The sequence below is a fragment of the Osmerus eperlanus genome, chromosome 19, assembly GCF_963692335.1.
Source record: "Osmerus eperlanus chromosome 19, fOsmEpe2.1, whole genome shotgun sequence".
In the NCBI taxonomy this organism is placed as follows: Eukaryota; Metazoa; Chordata; class Actinopteri; order Osmeriformes; family Osmeridae; genus Osmerus; species Osmerus eperlanus.
This window is the reverse complement of record NC_085036.1, coordinates 7,435,616-7,448,599: the sequence shown is the minus strand read 5'-3', so window position 1 is coordinate 7,448,599 and position 12,984 is coordinate 7,435,616. Positions and strand designations below refer to the sequence as shown.

At 48.5% G+C, this 12,984-nt stretch overlaps 1 protein-coding gene across 3 annotated transcripts in view; it reads right to left on the bottom strand.

Moving 5' to 3' along the window:
• Positions 1-5,906: 5,906 nt before the first annotated feature.
• Positions 5,907-12,984, bottom strand: part of jakmip2 (janus kinase and microtubule interacting protein 2) — a 19,708-nt gene continuing 12,630 nt past the window's right edge. For 2 of the 3 annotated variants that reach the window (XM_062485119.1, XM_062485121.1), the window contains 10 exons: positions 12,639-12,701; positions 12,428-12,526; positions 11,398-11,499; positions 11,211-11,264; positions 11,005-11,070; positions 10,637-10,705; positions 10,436-10,513; positions 10,071-10,274; positions 9,383-9,448; positions 5,907-8,188 (listed from right to left, as the gene is read on the bottom strand). In XM_062485119.1, coding sequence (XP_062341103.1) covers positions 8,054-8,188; positions 9,383-9,448; positions 10,071-10,274; positions 10,436-10,513; positions 10,637-10,705; positions 11,005-11,070; positions 11,211-11,264; positions 11,398-11,499; positions 12,428-12,526; positions 12,639-12,701 — 936 coding nt within the window. In that variant the 3' untranslated portion in view covers positions 5,907-8,053. Of the gene's footprint in view, positions 8,189-8,737; positions 8,815-9,382; positions 9,449-10,070; positions 10,275-10,435; positions 10,514-10,636; positions 10,706-11,004; positions 11,071-11,210; positions 11,265-11,397; positions 11,500-12,427; positions 12,527-12,638; positions 12,702-12,984 lie in introns of all 3 variants that reach the window. The other variant, XM_062485120.1, reaches the window with a different exon arrangement.

Here is a 12,984-nt window from a genome sequence, read left to right as displayed (position 1 = left end):
ACGAATCTGGGTGTGTGTACTGTATTGGCGAGACATACAAGTGGGCTCTGACAGACACCCCCTACTCAGTAGATCAAAGAGTTCACTAACCCACTCTCTCTCACACACGCACACTCACACACACACACACACACACACTCACACACACACACGCACACACAGACTGACAGAAATTCCAGGGAGGGTGTGTGTGGTAAGAGCGGCAGCTGGGCTGTGACATCACCCGGAAGGGGAGAGGACAAAGATGGAACCCCCCCCTCCCCACAGCCTTGACCCCCCCCCCCCCTCCTGTGGATCTTAGGCACAGACACACTGTGGGAGGGGCCTGTACTGTAAATAGAAGTAGGAGAATCATCGAAGCAACTCGACACGTATTCTCCCCCAAGTTTCCTGTGTCCTCACATACTCTACGTGTACTGTGTACCGCAACTGTTCAGCACCCTACATTCCCACAACAGAAGGTCCGGGCGCAAAAAAAAGCATTCAACACTAAATGAACAACTGCTCCAGCACATCTTTTCCGAATGTGCTTCGGAGACCAAAGGGAGAAAGTGGCTGAAGCGCTTGGTTAGAATGCGAGGAGCCAGCACTGTCTGGCAGGGTCTTTGTTGTCACTCTGATGTCCCCACACCTCTTGATAGGAACAACACGAACACGACTACACGCTCAACTGACTCAGCATCCTTCACCCCCCTTGGGCAGCTGCGGACGCAGTTCCCTGTCTGGCCACGCGGTGACCTGGTTGGTTAATGATGATGTCATGACACCTCGGGTCTGTCGCTGCGCTGCCAGCGGAGAAGTTGCGTGGGAGATGTTCATCTTAGCCGACACCGAAAGGGATCCTTGCTGTGAACGAGCTCCTTGGTTGACGTGGGGTACGGACGCTCTTGGTGGGGGTACATGTGTCATATTCACTAGGAAAAGAACGTTTTTATCTCTTCTTTCCTTCTTTTTTTCCTATTTGGTGTCCTACCATCTGGTTACCAGTGTTCGGCTTGATGTGGTTTGGTTGTTTTGAACTTATTGACCGTGTGTGTGTGTGTGTGTGCGTGATAAGAATAGAACAGCTCCAATACTGTATGAATAGTCAGTATTAATCTGTCTAATGGCTTTCCTCCACTCTGAGCCAGCAGACCAAGGCAGGACAGGTCACAGTGAATCATCACTTTGTGTTGCGCGGAAGCTCAAACGAGGCCACTGGCGAGATGAAACTTTCGATAGATTACAACACAACATGTCAGACCACCGCAAGGCTTTTATGTGGCCACAAATCCAGTCGGGGTCAGGGGTCTGTGAAAAGTCATGGAGCACCACTGTCTGCAGGTAAAATCCCACCATGTTAGGTCATGGTGATACGATGGCTACACTTAAAGACACAGGCTGGATTCATGACTTCTGTCATCTGATGGGTATAGTTCTCTCTCTCTCGTTTTCTACAAGTAACCTCTCTGGAACAAAGGACAGCCTGTAGTTTGAGGTGCCCAAGGTGTCCTGTGACAGAGCTTGATGCTAGATACACACAGCTGGTACTGAACCACTGGAATAATCTAGGGCAGAACCGGTGAAGCTGTGTTTCAGTTTAAAAGCAGGATTACAATATAAATGTAGCTTTGAGTTTTTGAACAAGAATATAATGTGAGATATATGAGATATGAGTCTTTCACGCGACACCATAATACTATGATACTAATTCTACACAGTTCTGCATCATGAAAACGTTTTTATTGGAGACCTCGGGTATAAATTATGGGACTGAGCAGGTTTTGTGTTAACATCATCAGAGCCTCTCTGGCTGCAGGCCTGGGTTTGGCTCTCTGTTTTTTCCGACCACAACTTTTCCACATGACCAATTGAAGCTAATTCCATGGCAACACGATGAAAGGCTTGTGATTTACAAATGACCAATGAGCCAGGGGTCCAAATGAATCAGACACCAACACGTTTATTCAACCTGCCTTTGGGCTTCTGTCTTGGAGCATTCTGTTTCCAATATGGAGAGCAGGTATCTTCCTCATTAAGTACAGGAGGAGGAACGACATGTAGGCTACACCAATGATTTACTGTTGGATATACAGGATGTGATGTCAACTAGTTGCTCGGATGTTGAAATTCTTTGTCTTTCCTACAATGACAAGTTTCATATGAAGTCTGGGTGACAGAAGGACACAGGACGAACTCTGTCTTAAATAATGCATTAGTGTCCGGATGCAGGAGGCTAAATTCAACCCCTTGAATGAGCACACGCTTCTGTACAGAAGCCCTTTCATGTGAGGCGCAACAATCCTTAAAATTCACAGTACAGTACAACTGAATAGGAAAACATACATACTGGACATTTTGTGATGTGCAAATTGAAACCATCGCTTAAAGATGTAGTTATAACAGCACTGATAATGTATCATTGTCATGACAGGGACAGTAATGCTTACCTTTTCATCACCTAGGTTCTGTAGAACTTCTTTGCCACCAATTGTTCGTATTTCAACGCATGAGTGCTTGGTCTCCTGTCTCGTGACACTTTCTTCGCAGGGAGAGCTCTTGTCACTTGTAGGACTCCTTGCCTCATTTGTTGCCTCCCGTTTAGTAGTTCTTGGGGTTCGCGAGCCCCGCTGACCGACGCTTAGAGCATCAAAATCTATGGTTTTACTTTCGTATGCTCCTTCAACGTTGCAGAACAACCCCCCGTATTTTTGTCGGGGCACCTGGTCAGCTGTGCCCGGACGTGCAAGATAAACCGGCAAGTCATCTTCCTTCTCCGTATTCCACTTGCGTTCTGCCATAGTGGTTCACGGCTGTTGACGTGGGGAAAGAGGTCGAAAGTAGGCAAGTAGTCGTTTATAACTGTCCCCGCTCTGCTGGAAACTCAAGAGAGACGCAGCAGGAGTTGAGTTTCCTAACCAGGGGTGGCAGTGCTGCCCAGTCTCATGACAACAAAGTGATCTCACCAGCGATAGATTTTTTTTACCGTTCCAGCGTTTCCTTCATTTTTATCCATGCAATAATGAGTAGACTAAAATTGGTAGCTAGCTTACATGGTAAAGTTGTAAAGAATGTTAATGCAAGTGCTGCCTTATCAGACGTATGCACGACCATATAATAAATAATTGTTTTATATTGTTATATGTAGGCCTATATATACTTTACCCGACTGAAAATTGATTTTTTGAATTTGTTAGCAAAGCAGTTTGTACTACAGTTTTGCCATCTGCTGTCATTACAAGTCTCCTGCGCCACGCCTTTTCGAGGCGCTGTCCTTTCAGCACCACATGATGGTCGATGTTGGCACACCTGATGTGTCCTGGTACGATAGCGGGAATAAGGGACGGGAAACGCGGGTGACATACCTGATTACCTGTTCTTGTAAAAACAGAGTTTCTTTAACAGGAAACTTGCAAGAGACAGCAATCACTTTCAAACGATTACTTAGCAGAATTTAGACAAGCGGTCCAGTCAGCGGGAATGCAGGTTTAACCCAAAGTGACAGACTGCTGGTCAGCGGGAACCAACAGAAAGACCGTCCAAAATGTAGCCATTGAAAAAATGAACACCTCCTAACATATTTAAAAGTGCGTTCTTATGTGTGTGTGTATGTGTGCAAAACTGTGAGTGAGCGAGCGTATGGCTGTCTTTAATGTGAGGGAGAGGGCCCCATGGTCACCATGCTTCCAAAAAGCGAGATCAAAGAGCCTTCCTGCGAAGCTTTATCATAAATAGGGTTAGCCAAAAAGCTGCCATCAGGAGACCTACAATAAGAGTTAGCTGATTTCTATTATTCTACAAGATATGGTATGTGGAAGAAACGGGATGCTGCTGCAGGAACAGGCAGCAGCCAACAACACACTCTCTAACTCACTCAGATGGAGCTCAACCTAATTAGCTGAAGTCATTGGCCAGCATGCTTCTATGATTTCTAGTGAATTTGCCTGAACTGCTGAATAGTCTATATATTAACACAGTCTTGGCAAATCCAGTGTTAACTAATCATTTGTTTTCTAATCTTCTCATGTGTGCCCTTTGAATGCGTTCAGGAAAATACATGGCAGGTTGAGCAGCTGATTTTAAACAAACCTGCAAGGAGTTGGCACTTCAAGGCCATGGCAATAGCACAGAAAGCTTCACACTTAATTAGGCTTTTAACCCACAACAGGAAGCAACACCGGCCAAGCCTAGAGCACACATGGAGATTGTCGGCCATCAGACTATTAAAAATGGATAGATGTGGGGGCTATGGAATGAAGACTCGAGGTCTCATGTTACAGCTTACCTAAGTGCACCACATTCAGTCAGGCGTGATTCAGGCCTGCCAGATAACACACAGGTCCCACCCAATCCCCTCAAGCCATATCAAGCGCATGAATAATTTGGTGGGTTAGTCTGTCTTATGGATCTGATATCCACCACATCCAAAGAGCCTAGTACACCCATTTGAATGGGAACGGTTTGCTGATATTGTCAACGGCATTCAACACAAGATCACATACGGTATACGAAGGAGGGCCTGTCCATCAGATCCCCCACTCGTTCCGAACTCCAGCTCCGCCCTCAGCTCGGTCGATTGGCTGTGGTGATGGTGCTGGGGGATGATTGACGGGCGCACTGACATATCATCACGGCCTGGGCGGAGAACAATGGATAAATGCTGAGGCTGTTTGTGAGGAGCCGTAGAGCAGGACAGCTGCATCCTGGGGAGGGCTGGCAAAGAAATGCAGTTAGAGTGGCTTTAATGACATGAGAGTCCAGAAGGAAGTGGCCTGGTCGAACTGGAAGTCCTTTGTCTGGCTCCCGTGGAGACGGATTATCAAATCAATTACTGGTCTGGTAGACCATAAGGTGCATACACCCTGTGAAGACATCTTTAACACAACAGAAAGTGACTTGTGCACTGTACATGACATCATGCAGCAGGTTCAGGAGAGCACAACAGCAGGTTAGGATGAGCGGTCTAATGGACCAGGGCAGCAGAGGGGCCTTTTATGCTGAGTGGGGAAATATAGCCTGCTATTGCCATGAATAAACAAGGAATACATCAGGGGGGGATTCTGGCAGAATGTCTGAAATCATTTTTCTGTTTTGTACTTTGTCTTGGAGACTGTACCAACTCTGTCCCACACAGAATGACCTCTGCAGTATGTCATTGAAACAGCATGCTGAAAGGTGGCTGGATAGAGAACTATAACTCTACTCATGGCTGAGGTTTTCTGGCAGCGCTGTGGCACACTGCTCTCAAAGCCTCCATTCTACTCGTGCGCAGCCAGGCCAGAGAGACTGAGTGAGAGGACAGACTCCCCACCTGGACTGACTGCTGCAGAGAGCTGGCCAAGCTGCCCACGCCAAGCACCACAATCCTGAAACAGATGCATCTGCTTTTGAAATCAGAGAGAGAACAGGGACTTTTACTTCTGTTTGTGTTTATGACAGTTGAGGATATTCCACCAGAAACGGTGTGTGTGTGTGTGTGTGTGTGTGTGTGAAATTGGGCACCCCAGTGACTTGTTGCTTGATTATTCTTTTCCAGAACCTGATTACCAATGTAAAAAGTCTGTAGAAATGAGTTTGAAAAACACACCTGGAATAATTTGTACATTAATACATGATCATGAGTTCTGGACTGATGTCAGGAAGTACAATGGCTAAGTACAAAGTTCTATGGACACGGTTGTCAGACCAGGGCTAAGTGAAGGACATGCAGAGCATGCAGTCCTAACCATTACCAACCGTGACTAAAATCCATTTCCCTTTCCGATATCGATGGATGATTCCATTAATTGTGAACTGGAGGGCAGCTGTTCTGGGTGACGTCAGCGTTCAGCCCCACAGAAAAAAAACAATCATCATGAAACGAGCGAGATCAGCACTTCGAAGGTGCACAGAAAACAAAGGGATGGTCCGGAATCGAAGGCCATGAACTTTTATTTCTTTATTCATTTTTGTCCGTTTGATAATATACTTGAAAGTAGGGGGTGGGGGGGGGTAAAGTCTCGTTGGAAGACAGAGGGGCAAAGATTTACAAAACAATGTCTTCAGTGAATAGAGAAAATGTACATTACATGATCATAGTAGCTGACAAAATTAATACATCCCTTAGAAAAGAACATACGAATTGATGGGGGGAGGAGGAGGAGGAGGAGGGGGGGTTACTGTAAGCGCATTTAAGGCAATCGCTAGTTAGCTGAGTTTGCTCGAAAATAGTGTCACTCCCTCCCCTGGGTAAGGTAACTGAAGCAGACCCATGTTCAGTGATGAAAGAGGAGGCCGTGGTGTTCCAGAGCCTTGAGCAGGTGCTGTGGAGGACCAGGGAGCTCAGGTGAACATGGCTGGGAGGAGGTCTCACTGCAGCTGGTTAATATTGCAGCACACTGCCCCGCCAGAAAGAAGAGACCCAGAACGGGTTTACTCTTACGGCAACTTGACTTTCTCCTATTTCAGCTGATTGACATACTGTGTGTGTGTGTGTGTGTGTTTAGGTTGGGGTTTGTCAGCAGGCATCTATTACGATTCCATTATACCATACATCACAGCTGCTCCTGACACTGTAGTATTAACTTGACTAAATACTACAGGGACATTCCTTCAGTTAAAGGAAAGCGATTGTTTTCGGTGAAAGCAGTTCCGTTTACAAACTTAACACGGACACCCCTTTGAGCAGTGAGTTAGTGAATAAAACATTTTGAATTCAAACTGCCTCCACGCCGCTTCCTGAAGTCAGAGTTTGGTGGGGAAAGAGAGACCAGGGACATATGTACAAATTCAGAGAAGATAGATGACTTTAAAAGAGTGTTGAATGTCATTCAGTAGAAGCCAAGCAACCCCTGCTGGTATAAAGCAGAAAAGAGAGGGCATGTGAAAAAACTGTAAGAAGTGTAGGAGAATATTCATAACCAGATCATTTTTAAAGTTTAGTACAATTTCGGGAAATCTTTTGCAGCTGTCACCACAATAAACATAGCAATTTATACTTTTGGGTCATTTGACAACTGCCAAGTAATTCTACTGTTCAAGCTGCAAAGGGGAATGTACCGTAAATATTCACAGAAAGAAGGTAAGAGGCTACAGGAAATTATCAAGACACATGTACATATCAACAAATGTATTATATTACACAGCAATCAATAAGGATGTTTTTGTATGCCTGTGGACATTTTGGTACAGTACATGTCGATTTGCTTGGACTGTTAAAAAATAAAGAAATCTCTGCCGAGTCCAGTTTTTTTTTGTTGATTTTGGAAAAATAAAGTGTGGGTTTCAGCACGAGGGGTCGTCTGTTGAGAAGAACACATGGGGGGGGGGGGGGGGGTGAACACATTGTGGATCTTCTCTCAGTCTTCTCTCGCTTTCTGTCTCCCCCTCCCTCCTCTCCCACAGTCCCTCCATTTTGCCCTGAACTTGGCCTGCTTCTAGGGACATGCCGTCCAGATTGTCCCATGTCCCTCTCCGTAGTCCAGTCTACTCGGGGTCTGAGGAGGGGGGGGGGGGTCCACATCAGCTGACCTGAGACCAGAGACCAGAGGAGGGGCCTGCTGACCAGAAGAGCACTCAGTCATCGTCACGCAGGTCCTGAATCAGCTCTCCACTCTGCTCACATAGATATGCATCCATCCCAGCTCAAGAAGAGAGACGGAGAGAGGACTGGAGACGAAAAGAGCAGAAGATGGATGCAGTCTGGTCTGGTGTGGTATGGTGAGGTCTACAGTAAGTGGTCTGGCTGTAGTGAAGAGGGTCGTCGCACTACCCTGCATGGCAGAGATAAGATTTCCCAGACTTTGGTTTCCTCGATGTCCGCGAGTGGTCTTACAATCCGTGTATGCATCTTTGTGTGTCTGCACCTATCTGTATCCAATCTCTGTGTGCATGCGAATATGTGAGCGAGTGAGAGTGTGAGTGAGTGTGTGTGTGTGTGTGTGTTCAGGATCAGCGCAGGGTTCCAGTTCCCCCCCCACAGAGTTGAGAAGGTCCACGTTCCAAAGGCCAGTGAGTCCAGTGCAGCATAAACAGCGTGTCCTCGGAGAGCAGACCCCCCCAAAAAAACCCGTCTGAGCGTTCGCCTTGCGTCCCGTCACCAAAAAAACAAACAAAACCAAAAACGTCTACCTTCACTCACTTTTACAACACGAGCCACGAATACGACTCGCTCGGCCACGAAAGAAAAACCGGTGCAGTCACAAACACAATCTCCAAGCTGCCACATGATCTGCAAACAAACAGAGAGATAGAGAGATAAAGAGAGAGAGAGCGTCTCAGAATGGAGAGAGCAGAAGAACAGGGATATGTTCACATTCTTGTCATGTCCCACAGGGAGAGCTACGAGCTCACAGACAAAGTCACAGTCAGCTGACAAAACAAAGCTTATAAGTAACACGTCGTGACATGGTTTAACTACTCAAAGCCCACTCTGGGAAAAAGGACAAAGATTAAAAGATGCCGTGATTGAAAAAAGAAGAACTAGACAGGATGGTCCCAGATGAACACTGGCTAGTGGGGAGTTAGGGATTAGGGGAACGCATTTGGTTACACTATGTTCTAGGATTCCCCAAATGAAGAACATTTCCGAATCCCACCCTTGGAACGCCACACTGGCTAAACGACAGGGATGACATCACTGCTGCGAGCGCTGCCGGGTCGTTACGGTCGCCGGGCGATGGGGAGAACAACACGGAAAACAACAGAGTAAAGGAAAAGAGGAGAGCGGGGTGCGTTTGTACCCCCCCCCCCCCCCCCCCCCCGACACACACACACTCACCTCGGCCGCAGTAGGCGCCACAGACATCAAGGCCAGAGGATGAAGGCAAGAGAAAAGAACAAGAACAGAAACAAAAACTGGAGAGGAGGGGGGGGGGGGAAAGGAGAGATAAAGAGAGAGAGTGAGAACAACGCACGCGTGTGTGTGTGTGTTAAGAGAACAGACAGGAGCATTCTAGCATGGGGGGCTGGGGGAGTGGAAAGGGGGGGGGGGGCTGGGCGCAGGAGAGCATCTGTACTTTCAGTTTTTCTTGTATAATAGAACACCATCCAAGTTTGTCCGTTTTTGTACTAGGTTCCAAAACCCAACGGCGAAAAGTGCTGAGCTAACGAGTCACACGGGGCAGGGGAGTGGAGGAGAGAGACTGGCTAATGCCTCATCATCGTCTGGGCTTCATCTGCTGTTCTGTGAAGTGGAGTGACAAGGAGGAGAAGGAGGAGGAGGGGGGGGGGGGGGGGAGAGCTCAGTGATGTGTGACCGGGGGGGACAGAGACGACAGGCTGAGGGGCACATCAGCGCACGCGCCGTCTTTTAGCTCTCTTTTAAGTCCTCAGGGTTTAAACCGGTGTCACGGCAGGACTGGCCAGAGCCACAGGAAGGGGGAGCACAACGACACCCTGCAGGAAGAACCGGCGGCCATTTTACCTTCTCTTCCAGATCCTTTATCTGTCTCCTCTGGATGTCCGTCTTGTCCTCCAGGTCTCGGATTCTCTGAGAAGTTAGTCAAGTCAAGTTAGAATATGGGGGGTGCTCTTTGGTGAGCACAGGTTTCAATATTTCCGTCCCCTTTTCACATGCCGTCCGACTGTGAGCTCATACACATGTTTCGTAAACCTATGCTGAGAGAGGCTTGCCAATCAGTAGTCTGCAGCAAACATGACATCACCACCATGCAACATCTCTGAAAAGGTACTGCAACTCTCTGAAGAGGGCAAGGTTGAGTTATACTACAATCCACAGGTTTGGTAGATCTGGGATCTTGCCAGTACTCTCTGAGCTGCATGAATTAAGACTAGATGAGGCTGCATGTGAAGGGCTGGCAGGTGATGATGAAAGCTTCCTGTACGGAGGGAGGCAGAGTGGCGTGATCGCCATCTGTGTGGGAGTCTGGCACACAGATCTGCTCTCGAGTCCTTCTCGGAACAATTTCGGAAATCCCTGCCCTCTGTTGGATAAGACTGGAACTGCATGTTGGTGCTTCGGGAAACCCGACATCCGAGGGGGAGGTGAGGAGTGGAAGGGGCCAGGGGGAGGTGGTGTCTGGCTGGGCAAGGGCAAGGGCCAGGGGCCTGGGGCCAGGGGCCTGGGGCCAGGGGCCAGGGGCCAGGGTTACCTGGTGCGCCTGGTGCAGCAGCTCCATCCTCTCCTGGAGGATCTGGCAGTCGTACTCGCGGCTCTTCCTCAGCATCTGCCGGCGCAGCTTCTCCACGGCCGTGCGCAGCTCGTCCTTCTGCCGCTCGTCCAGCGGCTCGCCGTACGCGATCACCTTGTCCTGCTGCAGGGCGTTGTACAGCGTGGCCTCCAGCTCCTGGATTTGCTGCGGGGCGTCGGGGGAGGGGGCAGAGGGGGAGGAACAGGAAGTGAGGGATGGCGGCTGAAAAGGCTGAATTCTGTCCTCGGAATTGAGGATTGGTATAACAGAGTGCTGCTTAGCTGTCAGGTGGAGGTCAGGGTGGTGACCCCTTGGGGAAGGCTCACCAGGTAGGCTTGGTCCAAAGCCTGCTTCCTGTAGTCCAGCTCCTCCTCCAGATAGCCTTTCTGCTTGCAGAACATCTCCTGGGGAACCGACACACACACGCACACACACAGGCAAAGGGTTATGGTGATTAAACCAATTATCTGTGTCACGTTGTTCCTATGAAGTATATAAGTGTGATGTGGATGGAGAGAAGCTCTCACCATCTCCATCTCCAGGTCCATCATCTTCTGGTGCAGCGACGCTTCGGTGCCCTCAATCTGCTGGATCCACTAGGGGGAGACACACACCACCGAAAGGCCCCAGTCATGACAAGCCACCCGTGCCACTGCCAGACCACTAGCTACATGTATGACTCATGCTGCGTCAAGATTTTCTACTCGTTACGTGTTCCCCTTCCGGAAAACACTCTGGGATCAACAAGCAGAAGCAGTGACGTCACCTTCTCGCTGATACCCATCTAACGACACGGAGCCGAGAAGGGCTGAGTGTGTCCACTTTGCCGCCCCGAAGAACTGCCAAGCACCGCGTTGAAACCTTATGCCGTTAACTTCCCCATGAGCACACGTACCTTTTCAGCTAAAGAGAGCACCGTGCTGGCTTGGATAATGGCCACCTGTTCCTCGTTGCGAAGGTTCTGCATGGGAAACGGCGTGAAGCGAATAGAAAAAGAACATTTAATATATAAAAATGATACTAATAATAGATATGATGGCACATTTTATATTTGTGTTATGTTTAATAATATGGTGGCTGGTTGTCAGGGAACACGCTCACCCCGTTGTCACCCAGAATATCAAGGAGCTTGATCAGGTCAGGTATACACACATCCTAGGGGCAGAACAACCACACACACACACAATCAGAAGAGTATTTACCATACTTAATGTGATGGGTATGTGGAGGTGTGAGAGGCCTATAACCAGCGGTTGGTCATGTGACGGTCATGTGACCGGGGGTGTACCTTGACCCCTTCCTTCATGCAGTAGATCTGCAGGGCGCTGACGCCCTCGGAGAACGGGTGCATCCTCAGGTGGTTGAACGGCGGGGAGCGCCGCTCTCGCTCCTGGGGGGGGGACAAACGGACACATCAGAACCTTCTCTCTCCTCCCTCGTCTCCCTCTACAGTCGTTCTGTAGAACACGTCCTCCCCCCCCGCTACGCCGAGACGAGCTCGACGAGCGGCGGGGGAACCGTGAACAGCGTATCAGAAGGTGTCTCGACGGTATGCATTCAGGTCTGCGGTTCTGCTGGCTTGAAAGGCATTAGTCTGTGGATGGTCGGGTTCCTTGCTGTGCTCGTCTCGAACCACTAGGCAGCAGCACTATGCCATGTGGACTCTGCAGTATCTGCACTGCAGCAGAAAGGAGCACAAAGACCTGTGTCTGGAGTCTGGTGCCTGGCTGGGGAGAGAACTGCAACTGATTAGCATTTTGGCAGCACTTATGCTGCCTGTGCTGTAGGCCCATTATCATGTGTTGCACGCCTGTGGCCTACATGTGCTTGGAAGATACTGAAAACAATGTGAGTGTGTTGTCGTTTGTGTGAGTGTGTTGTTGTTTGTGTATGTGTGTCCAAGATGGCAGTGTGTGTGTGTGTGTGTGTGTGTGTGTGTGTGTGTGTGTGTGTGTGTGTGTGTGTGTGTGTGTATCCATGCCTGCCATTTTTGCATGGATCTCTACTTTTTACTCCCACAACGTTTTTCTAAATTAAGTTTGAATGACTAATGTCAGCTTTGTCAGCTTGTTGAAAATGCATGAACTACATCTCAAACTAAATCGTCAGCCAGAACTGACGTCTTTCACTGCGTAATCTCTCTGGAGATTACGAGATTACAGACGCTCTGGATAAGAGCGTCTGCTAAATGACCAAATGTAATACACATTGTTAAATATAAAGTAGGTACTGAAAAGTGTATTTAGATTGCCGTAACTGCTGTCTGTGCCTTATTGGGGATATAAAGGCCTACTCTACTGTGAGTCGTGATGGGTCACCTCCAGTTCCAGTATCCTGAACTCCAGCAGCTCATTCTGGTCCTTGGAGTCTTGGAGTTCCTGATGAACGCGATTAGACTCAGCATCCAGCTTCTCCATCTGCACAAACACAGAGGGAAATAAGAAATATAGCAGAATGTTTCCTAGAAATCGAGCAAAGTAACGCAACAGTTATGGGTTCTGATTCTACGAGTGTCGACAGGAAGCAGACCTTGTCCAAAATCTCCTGGTTCCTGCGGAGAAAGAGCTGCTTCTCCTCCACCCACTTGGAGTCCTGAGAGAGAACAGACAAGTGTGAGCAAGTGTGTGTGTGTGTGTGTGTGTGCGTGTGCGTGTGCGGGTATGGGTGCATGTCAGAATAAGGAACGCACTGTCCGGGGGCACATTCATGTAACTGATATTTGAAATGTTCAAAGTCTCCCATGGCAACCGTTTGTCACGGACAGTCCTCCTACTGGAAAAGGCGATGCTCATTGGCGTCATGACGATGACCCTGATTTGTAATTGTTGTTGCATGGCAACAGGATCAATAAATACTCAACGGCTGGGTCTGTTGC